The sequence below is a fragment of the Schistocerca cancellata genome, chromosome 2 (assembly GCF_023864275.1).
Source record: "Schistocerca cancellata isolate TAMUIC-IGC-003103 chromosome 2, iqSchCanc2.1, whole genome shotgun sequence".
NCBI classification, from domain to species: domain Eukaryota; kingdom Metazoa; phylum Arthropoda; class Insecta; order Orthoptera; family Acrididae; genus Schistocerca; species Schistocerca cancellata.
Window position 1 is genome coordinate 1,102,915,210 of NC_064627.1, and position 14,198 is coordinate 1,102,929,407.

At 43.7% G+C, this 14,198-nt stretch overlaps 1 protein-coding gene across 1 annotated transcript in view; it reads right to left on the reverse strand.

The window, feature by feature from the left end:
• LOC126163117 (reversion-inducing cysteine-rich protein with Kazal motifs) overlaps positions 1 to 14,198 on the reverse strand; it is a gene marked incomplete at its 3' end in the record, with an annotated part of 348,934 nt that overhangs the window by 93,509 nt on the left and 241,227 nt on the right. Inside the window, exon 3 of the mRNA XM_049920040.1 lies at positions 2,430 to 2,513. Within this exon, the coding sequence (XP_049775997.1) occupies positions 2,430 to 2,513 (84 nt within the window). The remainder of the gene's footprint in view (positions 1 to 2,429; positions 2,514 to 14,198) is intronic.

A 14,198-nucleotide genomic window follows, 5' to 3' on the forward strand; every position in this document is an offset into this window, starting at 1 on the left:
GCGGTGAGGTAAGTCACCTGGTGACGTCATGTATTCAATATTTGTCACCCACTTTTAGGGTATTTCCCGACGTTTGTCTCACAGTCATCTACATCGCTGTGGGGTTTTTAAACGTTAATAAGAATAACCTTGCGTACACAGACGGGAAAGGGGATGAGTTTCGCTTAGGAGCAGTCTGAAATTTACCAAACTATATTTAGCAATCTTTCTGAAGATGTTTATTACATAATTGGTATTAGATGATAAAACTTTCATTCCATTCGGGACTGATGCCTACCATCAACATCGGTATCATGTAATGGCATGGCAGTATGGCATTTTTGTCCGAGAGATCCCATCTGGGGTTATTCGTCCACCCAGTCCAATGACGTGTGACTCCCACGGGCACAAATGCACTGTTGGACTCGTTTCGACATTGAAGCAAATAGACCGCGAATGCCATCTTGAGGAGTTTTTTCCGTACCAGAAACATGCTTCATGCATCATGAAGATTCCTGCCTGGGAGCTGGTATGGAAACGTCTTTCCTTCGTATCCCAGGCACGCTCTATGAGTTCCAGATCAGGAGACCAAGCACATAAGGATGCGGAAGTTCCACAATGGGTTTGTGGTGTCAACTGCTGTATCGCTTCTTTCATCATCCTGTAGGAACACTTCATTTAGTATCACGCTCATGAAGTGTATGACAGCAGGACTTACCATTATTGCCGCTTACTGGTGAGCAGTCAACTGCTCGTCAACAATAACCATATCAGCCATGTTGTCGTATCCAGTAGCTTCCCGCATCGTGAGTGCAGGAGCGGTGTGGATCTCAACAGTCGCTGCTTCCTGTGAATTTTCGCCAGGTCATCTGCTGACACGTTGCCACACACAGAAGCGAGCCTCATCACTGATCACCACCGAAAACCACTCAACGTCCCATCTGACTGGCTCGATATTATGCTGCTTTCTGATGTCTGCAGTAGGGTGTCAACTGTAAACGACTCGTGGCAACAAGAGATATCCCACAGGTTCCAGAAATCTGTCCCTGCTGGTTCGTGGTGAAACTCTGCCAGTAATCACTGCCCGACAGATACCAGATGACGTGAATCGTCTGCTCACCAGAGCCAGTCGTCGTGTGGTCCTTCTGGGAAGACACGAGCCCTCAATGACTTCCAAGACTTCGAACATTTGGGAAAATGGGAGTGTTAGAGACCACACATGGGCTTCCTCTATCTAGGGCAGGGCTTAACAGCTGGCCGGTTTTGAGCGCGAGTACTGGCGTCTGCTCAGGCACGTGCTCGCGAGCAGGTGCAAGGTCGCGGAGTAGGGAGGGAGGGGAGGGAGGGGAAATGCGCGCGCACATTTGAATGTGATCTCGCGATCGTAGCAGATTTAACTAGCCATCTGAATGCTTTGAACCCTACAAGGTAAAGATCTGCTAATTACTCATTTCATAGATCGAATACGAGCTTTTAAAATGAAATTGACACTTTGGGTGAGTCAGCTGGAAACAGGAAACCTAGCTCATTTTCCTAAATTATCATCCATGTAAGATGTTCACAAAAACTGTGAACGTTATTCACATAGTTTAGTTGATCAGCGCTTTCAAGATCTGACAGCACTAGACAGTGATTTTGATCTGTTCTCTCCATATTCAGCGAATATTTAAGAGATTCGTCCTGAGCTGCAGCAAGAAATTAGTGACCTGCAGTGTGACAGAGAATACAGAAACAACTTTCAGAACAAGAAAAACATTTTGGAATTCTACAGACACTTCCCTCAGGATAGATTTCCTCGTTTGCACAAACTGGCGGCTACAATAATATCAATGTTCGGTTCCACGTATGTTTGTGAACAACTGTTCTCTGCAATGAAATGTAACAAGACGCGCCTGAGAAACGCATTGTCTGATCGAAATTTAAACTGCACGCTGTGCCTAAAATGCACAAGAACAATTACTCCGAACATAGACGCAATTGTAAAGGGAAAAAAGTACAAGATAACCGAGAATCCCACATTTCAGTGACACCTTTTATTGTGTAACAGTTCACAAATTAATGCGAATGTAGAGGCATACACTAAGCTAATAAAATTATATGGCATGTGTACATTCTCCTTTATTTGTTTCATTTGTCGCAGTAATAATTCGTGAGTGATATCCCTGCAGGTGGCCGCGGATTTACATTGACTGGCGGCAGCTGTTGTGTGTCCCACGTGACTTTCCCCACTCTCCGCTCTGGTCCGGTAGTGGGGGTAGCGTGCTCTCGCTGCTCCGTGCTCGCGCCTTGCTGCTCACAGCTTGCTCCGCGAGCACGTATGTTGTGAAGCCCTGATCTAGGGCAAGAATCCTTCTAGTTACACCCCTTTCTCTCTTGAAGAATCTAGTGGATCTGCGAAATACTTTCTTGACCACTTCCCCTTCAACAAGTCCGTATTACGTCATACTCACCAGCTGCTGGGGACACAGCATCCTGACGGCGTCCACGCGCGCCGCTCGCGCCTCCGCGTCCACAGCCATGTCCGCCAGAGACATCTGAAACACACCGGGACGAAAAGGTCACTCACTGTCACTGTGGCATCACCTACTACAGTAAACAAATGCATCGACAAGAAATGAGCTACAAGATTAATCTGTACAAGTCAATACGTTGAAAGCAATGCAAAAGAAAACCCTGTGATCAGGCCCTGAAGGCCACGCGATAGTCGATTGAAATCCGTGTCATCCCCAGCTATTCATCACCATATACGGTATGGAAGGGGATGGGGTCAGCACACCGCACACTCGGCCGTTGTTGTCGTTCCGACCTTGCAGCTGCTGACTCAATCAGGTAGCTCTTCAATTGGCATCTGGACGCTAAGTCCATCTGGTTCAACGCCCCCACCAAGGAAATATCCCTGGCAATATCGGTTCCAGCAAGGGGCTCTCACATGTGGGTCAGTCGCGTTGACCACTCGGAATCTACATCTACATTTATACTCCGCAAGCCACCCAACGGTGTGTGGCGGAGGGCACTTTAAGTGCCACTGTCTTTACCTCCCTTTCCTGTTCCACTCGCGTATGGTTCGCGGGAAGAACGACTGCCGGAAAGCCGCCATGCGCGTTCGAATCCCTCTAATTTTACATTCGTGATCTCCTCGGGAGGTATAAGTAGGGTGATACAATATATTCGATACCTCATCCAGAAACGCACCCTCTCGAAACCTGGACAGCAAGCTACACCGCGATGAAGAGCGCCTCTCTTGAAGAGTCTGCCACTTGAGTTTGGTAAACATCTCCGAACGCTATCATGTTTACCAAATAACCCTGTGACGAAACGCGCCGTTCTTCTTTGGATCTTCTCTAAAAAAATGGCTCTGAGCACTATGCGACTTAAGTTCTGAGGTCATCAGTCGCCGAGAACTTAGAACTAATTAAACCTAACTAACCGAAGGACATCACACACATCCATGCCCGAGGCAGGAGATCTTCTCTATCTCCTCTGTCAACCCGACCTGGTACGGATCCCACACTGATGAGCAATACTCAAGTATAGGCCGAACGAGCGTTTTGCAAGCCACCTCCTTTGTTGATGAACTACATTTTCTTAGGACTCTCCCAACGAATCTCAACCTGGCACCCGCCTTACCAACAATTAATTTTATATGGAACTTCCTGGCAGATTAAAACTGTGTGCCGGACCGAGACTCGAACTCGGAACCTTTGCCTTTCGCGGGCAAGTGCTCTACCAACTGAGCTACCCAAGCACGACTCACGCCCCGTCCTCACGCCTTTACTTCTGCCAGTACCTCGTCTCCTATCTTCCAAACATTACAGAAACTCTCCTGCGAAACGTCCCGATTTCGAGTCTCGGTCCGGCACACAGTTTTAATCTGCAAGGAAGTTTCATATCAGCGCACACTCCGCTGCAGAGTGAAAATCTCATTCTGGAATTAATTTTATATGATCATTCCACTTCAAATCGTTCCGTACGCTTTCTCCCAGATATATTACAGAAGTAACTGCTATCAGTGTTTGTTCCGCTATCATATAATCATACCATAAAAGATCCTTCTTTCTATGTATTCGCAATACATTACATTTGTCTACGTTAAGGGTCAGTTGCCACTCCCTGCACGAAGTGCCTATCCGCTACAGATCTACCTGCATTTCGCTGCAATTTTCTAATGCTGCAACTTCTTTGTATACTACAGCATCATCCGCGAAAAGCCGCATGGAACTTCCGACACTATCCACTGGGTCATTTATATATATTGTGAAAAGCAATGGTCCCATAACACTCCCCTGTGGTACGCCAGAGGTTACTTTAACGTCTGTAGACGTCTCTCCATTGAGAACAACATGCTGTGTTCTGTTTGCTAAAAACTCTTCAATCCAGCCACACAGCTGGTCTGATATTCCGTAGGCTCTTACTTTGTTTATCAGGCGACAGTGCGGAACTGTATCGAACGCCTTCCGGAAGTCAAGGAAAATGGCATCTACCTGGAAGGCTGTATCTAATATTTTCTGGGTCTCATGAACAAATAAAGCGAGTTGGGTCTCACACGATCGCTGTTTCCGGAATCCATGTTGATTCCTACAGAGTAGATTCTGGGTTTCCAGAAGTGACATGATACGCGAGCAAAAAACATGTTCTAAAATTCTACAACAGATCGATGTCTGAGATATAGACCTATAATTTTGCGCATCTGCTCGACGACCTGTCTTGAAAACTGGGAATGTAGGTGTACAGTTCATAAGTTAACATATAAAATCTACGGAAATTTTTAAAAGTTCACATTGGTCTTCTGGACGATCGTAATCTGTACTCGTGTTTGTAATTTGTCACAGCTATATTCCCAAATGTTCAAACGAGTGTGAATTCCTAAGGAAGCATACTGCAGAGGTCATTGGTCCGTAGTCTTCCACACTACTTAAACTAACTTAACGGACTTGTGCTAAGAACGACATATACACCCATGCCAGAGGGAGGACTCGAACCTGCGGCGGGATTGGCCGTGCAGTCCGTGACATGGCGCCTCAAGCCGCGTGGCCTCTCCGCGCGGGCCCAAATTTAATGTTCAGAAGTTAACGCAAGTTATGACATGTACGCTCCTGTATTACCAATGAATCTCTCGGAAGGCGTGGATGGACATGTCAAATAGCAGCATGGTTTATCACTCACCGCTTACATCGAGGCAGGATTTCAAACGAAACTGAAAACAGTAACCACACTCACTTATCTGTCAGCGGGCTACGATACAGGGTGGAGAGAAGACGTGATACACAAGTTTCTTCGTGTGGCTTCTTGCACGTCGACAGCTCTACTAATCGACACTGTGCTAAGAGACCGAGTTTTCCATCATGGCATCCGACATCAAATCCGCAAGGAAGTTGTAAAACGGTTTACCACAGTAATCCGACTTCGAGACAATATCCTTTCGCGCGTACACTGTAGACACGATAAAAAGAAAATAAACCAGGTTTAGTTACGCTAACGACTTGGGGCAACGCCGGCTGTTGTGGCCGGGCGGTTCTAGGCGCTTCAGTCTGGAACCGCGGGACCGCTACGGTCGCAGGTTCGAATCCTGCCTCGGGCATGGATGTGTGTGATGTCCTTAGTTAGGTTTAAGTAGTTCTAAGTTGTAGGGGTCTAATGACCTCAGATGTTAACTCCCATAGTGCTCAGAGGCATTTGAACCATTTTTGTACTTCGGGCAACAATGTATAGCTCAACTGAACAGTCAGAAGAAATCCTATTGGATGACATAAAGGTAGTGGGGAAGCACTTTCGCAAATCGTGACTACAGCAAAACATCAACAAAACGGAGGTTTCCTACTTCCAGATAAATAATAAACTTGCCAGCAGATAACTTAAAATTTGAACACATTACACTTACAATAAAACACCAAATAATCTGAGGTTAAAACACGAGATTATTTTTCAGAGAGCATCTAATATAAAGGGACGAAAAATTGAAAACAAGAAACATCATCCAAAAGCTTTGTGGTACAACCTGGGTAGCATCGGCATTACCACTAAGTTCCTCTGACCTGGGTCTCTCTGTTCTTAAACGCTGAATATTGTCCCCAGTTTGACAAACAAATCACACGCAAAATAAATAGTCATTCAACTAAATAACACCATGAGAGTGACTGCTGGCGTTGTCAGATCAGTACCTACGGAATGGCTGCCAGTCCTGCGCCCATTCCACTCTCACAACTACTTCACATAAGTGCCCTCACGAACCAGTACAAGAAGTTCAATGATAATAAAAATCTATCAGTGCATCAAGATACTGATGATGCAAACCACAGCCGACTCTGCTCTAGATGACCACCAACAGGAACAGCAAAGGTCGCTGTGGAACCTTTACGAAAGCACGGACACAAGAATGAACTGGACAACAAAATAATTAAAAGTCGTGTATCACCCGAAAATTACAGGGATTACACTTGCCACCCAAAATATGATCATTTCTAAACAGAAGCAGAACAAAACATGGCAGATGTGCGTATGTCTTACACAAAGCAACCATCCTCATCTTCTGATTGTGGGAAACCGCAGACCGCAGACACGTCACGGAAAAATGCCCCAAAGTAACACGTGGAACAGTCACCCAAACCCCATCTCATCCATTTGACTTCAGCTTTGATATCAAGTGACCACGATGTGTTTATAAAGCTCATTTCATTCACATACACCGTTGTCAATGCTGCAATTTGCATAAATGTTGCAATATAATTCCGCAACCTTAGGGTATTGTCAAAGAAATGAGCCACAAGATTGAAAAAATGTGATTTTGAAAATATGTTCGCCCCAAAAATTTCTTTTATGTGACGAAACGTGTGAAACACCATTTTATACCATGAAATAAGTCATAGTGTTCTGGTAGCAATCACTCTAAGAAATATTACTGAAAATACGACCTGACTAGGAAAGTGCGCAGTTCAGTATTTGCCCAGTAAGTTGAGCATTTCAATAGTTATGAATGGTGTTTGAGGTACCTTCTGTAAGCTCAAAAGTGGTTCAAATGGCTCTGAGCACTATGGGAGTTAACATCTGACGTCATCAGTCCCCTACAACTTAGAACTACTTAAGCCTAACTAACCTAACGACATCATCACACACATCCATGCCCGAGGCAGGATTCAAGCCTGCGACCGTAGCAGTCGCGCGGTTCCGGACTGAAGCGCCGAAAACCGCTTGGCCACGGCGGCCGGCCTTCTGTTAACAAGGCTGTGGTAAGCTGCCCTAGAAAATATTTCGCGTCCATCTTTTTCCTTGTTAATTTAACTGCTTTCGTGAGCGTGTTTAACGAAGCAAGTTTCGGCTAAATGGCCCAACCTTTCGAACCGGTTTAATTGATTGGCTCCATATCATGTAACGCTTATGCGTATTAACGTGTAAATACCTTACTTTAAATTAACGAGCTGAGGACCCGTCGATACCCTGAATGGACCGCCAAGGTAGACGATATGGATGGGCATTTGTGAGCGCACGGTACCTAGGTTTTTCCACAACAGTGTTCCTGACCGTCGTTATCAGCTCCGTATTGACAAAACTATTCCTTATAGCTTACGTGTGACAGAGCTTGTAGATTTTCATTACAAAGTATCTCATATTAATATCGTAATCACCCTTAAATTTTCGACTGCTCCATTAATGAGTAATTCGTTTCCATCAGTTGTAAGATATACGCCTTGTCTGTGGTTGCAGGCAATGTAGGAAACTCACCTTGCACCTCTTTTCCACTTATTAGATCGCTCATCCAGAGTCAGTACAGAGCAATAGTAATGCAGGAATATGGATTTTGATGGTTTCAAGCGATTCTTTTTCTCTGATACAACCTGTTTGATATGGTTACTTTCAGAAAGCTTTGACCATAAATGTGAATGAAGTTGCGAATTTCATGAATGTACTCAAGCTCTGTAGTATCGATGTAACCATATTCTTTGTAAGCTTGTGTTTGAGACCAGAGATGTTGGTCAGAGAGTGAGTCAGAGAATCGCTACTGGCAGTGCGTTTGACTGTCTGGCAAAGTGTTTGGTTTGAAAAGGATGGGAGTGTGCCTGCCATGTGGTGGAGTAAGCATTATTTAAAGAGGATTTTACAATAATATGTTTTGAGGAAAAATATTGAGGAAACGTTGGATATAATTATTGGATTTAAGTTCTGCGTTTTATGGAAAACACTGTTTTTTCTTATCGCTCAAACATCTTTCGGCAGCTCTGTGCCATCACCAGTGAGTTTTTTTAATTGAAAACTTGTTTTTACATTATATGGTTTTGCAGGACAGTCTGTACGGTGTCATGCACTGAAGCCGACAGGGTTAGGACACATAACAACATCGTGCATACCGTGTTTTTCGAAGTTAAAAGGCGTCTATTACACAAATTCATTTAATATGTGTGTGCAGTGAGCTCAGAATGCGAAAGAAGAAACTATTAGCGCAGGACACAATACAAATGGTCCTGCACAACCATGTAATGTAAAATCGAGTTTTTCAATAAAGCCACTGATGATGGCAAAGAGGTGCCGAAAAATGTTTGGGTGACAAGAAAAAATAGTATTTACTACGAAAGTCGGAAACTTTTCCCCGCAATTTTAACTACAAACACGGAAAAAATGCTAGAGCGGCTAATACAAAAGATAAATATTGAGGAAATGAATGACATGAATGGAAGAATGACAAAAGTAAATTTTTAAGGTAATCCAAATTTTTATGTTTGTAACTGTGTAGTATCTTATTGTTAGAATATTGCGTACACTTGAAGTTCGCTGTAGAAATCTTACAATACAACATAGCGTCTAGTCTTATAGTTGAAACAAGCGTCACGGAAGGCATCTGCGCGAGGGAATGTTATTAAGAAAAATTTTGATAACTTGTCAAGGTCCCTGAACTTCAAGAAAAAGTCGTATTGTTGTCGTGCCTTAATGAACATAGTTAAACTTAGGGCCTTTGTTCTCTTGTACCAGTCGTTAAGCTTCGTTTCCTAATTTCATTTTCTTTCGTGACTCTCTTTGTACACTCTTATTGCACATCGCGAGTTGTGTAGTTAGAAGCATTTATGAAAACTGATTAATACCGTCTTGCACTGGACATTGCAAGTAGGAAGATGAAATTTGAATTTTGGCAGTCACAGGTATGCCAACAAATTTGGTTACAATCGAAGCTCATGTCCATTGTAAAGCACAATGACTGTCAGAGTGTCTATGTGCAAATATCAGTATCAGTCCAGAAGCTTAATACCAGCATAAGATTTCCTTAAAGTGCTGTCTTCTGAATTTTCAAGTAGTTTCATCAGAAAGTCAGATGTGTTAATTTTTACGTTGATTTGCTCTGTAATTATGATAGCAAATGGTACAGTGATTGTTTACAAGACTAAGATAAAGATTAGCTGTATTAAGGGCCAACACTTTAATATCAGTCATTTGTTTCGCATCAGATGGCATAAGTAAGTTTCATTGGAAACGGTTTGCTTTCTGGATTTCGCACATCGCTCAGATCTTTCTGTTGCTCTGGACTAGGATTTGAGTATTTCGATATCTACATAAATTTATACACATGTCAGATACCAACTTGACACTTGACAATCTCAAGTTTAAGCTTACAATATTATGAAAAGGAAAATTGCTACCACTCTATAACTGAGATGCTGAGTCGCAGACAGCCGCAACAAGTTTAAGTTTTAGACATTACTTTCAGTTGTACAAAACGTTCTCTAGTGACGCTTCATTTTGGCAAGTTAGGGTGAAGTACCGTAGAGTAGGCTCGCTAGTCAATTTAGTATGGGCCCTAAATAAACAAGCGCACGATCGAAGTACCTCTTGGACTCTGTAGATGAAATGCATGTTATGGACAATTCTACATAGACACTGGTGCTCACGAAAATCTCTACGTTATTTCCAAATCAACAATCCTTTAGGTTGCTTCGAAGACTTATGAAACTCTCTGTGCTGTACAAGTAATACCCTGCTCTCGCTTAATTACATCTCATCTGTTACACGTGTTTCACTGCCACTTCAGGCCATCCGTCACATCTGTTAAAAAACCGACTCCTCCGATCTCTGCGTACCGAACAATCTCTGCTTGCACTGTGAAGTAGTCTTTCCTACTTATCCGCACACGGCTTCTACACAAAAGAGTTCCTTCTGAACTCACCTAACAGTGCGTAAAACTAGCGTCAGTCACTACAAAGGAGCGTTCTTGAGTTAATCCCTCTTTGAAGCTTATTTCCGAATAATAAACAAAAAAGTTAGTAGACGTCTTTTCTGTGATGACATGATAACCGACAGCGAGAATAAAAATCGGTACCGACACTGTAGGTAAATCTTTGAAGGGTCATTTACATGACATTAACAGTTACAACTACCTGGTTTTTATTTATCACTTAGCAGCTCAGTCTGGTCCGTAGTTCGATACAGAGACGATGTTAAACAGCAGTTACCCACGTAAGTCAGTTCAAGGATTGGTGAAGCGATCACTTTGCTGACTAGTTTGACGTTGTCTGCTATGACTGTCTCTTCTGTGCTAACCTTCAAAATAGTACGGGCTTCCAGCGTCCTTAGCTATTTGTCTGGTATATTCCAATATCTGTCTTCCTCTACAGTTATTCCCTGATCTCTTAATACATGCCTTCTTCTTAAGGTTTTCTACATTTTCCTTTCTTTGCCGATTCTGTGGAGAAGCTTTATCAGTCCACCTCGTTTTTAACCCCCTTGTGTAGCACCACATCTGATACTCTTAGACTATCTTCTTTTCCTGTTGTCCCACGGCCCATGGTTCACTATCATATAATGCTGTGCTCTAAATGTACGTCCTCAGAAATTTCTTCCTCAGATTAAGGCCGATATTTCATACTAGCAAACTTCCTTTGAAGAATGACACATTACTTTCTTGAGCTGCAGGCACGTCCCTTTATTCATACGACCAGCTTCAGTCTTATGACGATCAGGTTCGTTAAGTATGCACAGCATCATGTTGGGTGAAATATAAAGTCATTATCGTCAGCCGATAAAACATTGAATAATATACTGTTATCTCAATTTTGAACATGGCCGATAATGCAGCAACCTTAGACGAAATTTATAATATTACTTGAAAATACAGCTCTTCGGTTGCACAGGTTATCACTTTGTTGTAGTTGTTATGGTCTTCAGTCCAGAGACTGGTTTGAGACAGCTCTCCATGCTACTCTATCCTGTGCAAGCTTCTTCATCTCCCAGTACCTACTGCAACCTACATTCTTCTGAATCTGCTTAGTGTATTCATCTCTTGGTCTACCTCTACGATTTTTACCCTCCACGCTGCCCTCCAATACGAAATTGCTGATCCGTTCATGCCTCAGAGTATGTCCTACCAACCGATCCCTTCTTCTAGTCAAGCTGTGCCACAAATTTCTCTTCTCCCCATTTCTATTCAATACCTCCTCATTAGTTATGTGGTCTACTCATCTAATCTTCAGCATTTTTCTGTAGCACCACATTTCGAAAGCTTCTATTCTCTTCTTATCTAAACTATTTATCGTCCATCACTTCCACACATGGCTACACTCCACACAAATACTTTCAGACATTTAAATCTATAATCGATGTTAACAAATTTCTCTTCTTCAGAAACGCTTTCCTTTCCATTGCCATTCTACATAAATCACGTCATGAGTCTATAAAAACTGTGCCAGAGAGTGTACTTATTCCTGCTAAAACTGTAATCGTCGTTAACGCTGTGAAAACATTCATATCACACATACGATATGATGACAGTGTATTATTCAAGGTTTTCTCATCTGACTATACCGATTAACGATTTTATATTTTGGCTAACATGACGCTGTGAATATTTTTATGAACCTGATGATGGTCAGACTACTGAAACTGGTTGTATAAACATTTTACCAGCAGCTAAAGGCGGTAACATGAAATTTTTCAAATCTATAAGTACCTCCTGAAAATATGGTTCAAATGGCTCTGAGCACTATGGGACTTAACATCTATGGTCATCAGTCCCCTAGAACTTAGAACTACTTAAACCTAACTAACCTAAGGACAGCACACAACACCCAGCCATCACGAGGCAGAGAAAATCCCTGACCCCGCCGGGAATCGAACCCGGGAACCCGGGCGTGGCAAGCGAGAACGCTACCGCACGACCACGAGATGCGGGCTGAAAATATGTTGTGACCTCTTTTTGTCAGGACTGCCCACCTATGGTACTGTACGTGTAATGTTCTCCTTGCATTCGACTCTCATCTGCTCCTTTGTTTCCAAAGTAGCAGAATTCCTTAACTCAGTTTACTTCGTGGCCCCTAATTCTGCTATTACGTTTATCGCTATTCTAAGGGCCGGCCACTTTCTACACGACCGTGCCTAGTAAAACACTTCGAGTTGACAGTTTCATCTTCGAGATTCTGAAGAAATATGTTCTTTTGTAATCTGGAGTGAATTTTATTTAGAAACACGTTTCAGCCATTGTTTTAGGTGCCTTGGAATGGTGTCGAGCTGAGAGTTTTGGAATACTATCATTTTAAACGTTAAATCTACGTGGAAGTGCTTACGACATGCCTCCCATCAAGTTTTCCGTTCGCTAATTGCTTAATGTCGGCCGACGTCCGAATTCGGCACTGCCACGCTCCGCCAGTTACGGTGGTCGGCCCCCGTGGCTGCGCGACTTCCCAGCAGGTAAACCCATTTTGGATGCATGAGTGATTTCGTGCAACCGTTCATCAGGGGAGATTGTACGGCACGATATCGCTTTCGCTATAAAGTAAATCAGTAAATAAATGAAGAGTTAACGTCCGGGCGGAGGCTGATTTTTAATTAAAGCCCGTCATTATCCTAACGACGCGATGAATGAGAGGGTCGTGGCGGGCTACCGTCCATAATTCAGCAGCCGCTGCCTGAAGGAGTGGGCCCGGTCCTCCGTGGCGTGGCGCGGCGAAGCCTGCCGCTAACCGGAAATCAATCTCCCTCCGCGCGCGTTGCGTGTTGTCCCTCCACCGACTGTGGCCGGCGTCGCGCGTGGACAACTCGGCTCGTTTGTCAGACCCCGCGGGAACTTCACAGCGGTTCATTTTCTCATAACAGAGCAGACGACTGTGCTCTCGTTCCTCTTACGGCGCAGGATCAGTGAAGTTCTTCTACCACGACGTCACAGTCCGGTGACAGCTCGCAAGTGGAAATCCATAGCTTGCCATCATACAGCCTTCCGCTGCTGCAAACGAGCTCCCTACATTCCGTGCTCATGATACTTCTTTTATGGCTATACAACTCGCCAAATGCTGGTTTCTGTGCTGAGAGTCGGCGTTCCGGCAGATATGAAATACTTTTCTTACCGTCTGATTTCTTCTCTCAATATAGAACTTAATTTTGTTTCCGTAATCTACGCGAAATTTTAAAGATTTTGCAGAAATAAAAAGAAAAAAACATTGCTTAAGGTTCGCGTATGGTTCATTTTGGCCCATATATGGTACTAGACAGCAAAGGACTTGGAACAGCAGTTGAACGGAATGGACAGTGTCTTCAAAGGAGGATACAAGATGAACGTCAACAGAAACAAAACGAGGATAATGGAATGTAGTCGAATTAACTCGGGTGATGCTGAGCGAAATAGATTAGGAAATGAGACACTTAAAGTAGTAAAGGAGTTTTGCTATTTGGTGAGCAAAATGACTGATGATGGTCGAAGTAGAGAAGATATAAAATGTAGACTGGCAATGGCAAGGAAAGCGTTTGTAAGTAGGCTGTTTATTTTATGTAAGTAGGCTGTTTATGTTTTCTTATTGGCAACGTTACGTAGCGCTCTATATGAAAATCACTGGCTGTGCTGTGTGCAGTCTGTGGCTAGTTTGCATTGTTGTCTGCCATTGTAGTCTTGGGCAGCGGCAGCTGGATGTGAACAGCGCGTAGCGTTGCGCAGTTGGAGGTGAGCCGCCAGCAGTGGTGGATGTGGGGAGAGAGATGGCGGAGTTTTGTAATTTGTCATGAACTGCTATATACACTCCTGGAAATGGAAAAAAGAACACATTGACACCGGTGTGTCAGACCCACCACACTTCCTCCGGACACTGCGAGAGGGCTGTACAAGCAATGATCACACGCACGGCACAGCGGACACACCAGGAACCGCGGTGTTGGCCGTCGAATGGCGCTAGCTGCGCAGCATTTGTGCACTGCCGCCGTCAGTGTCAGCCAGTTTGCTGTGGCATACGGAGCTCCATCGCAGTCTTTAACACTGGTAG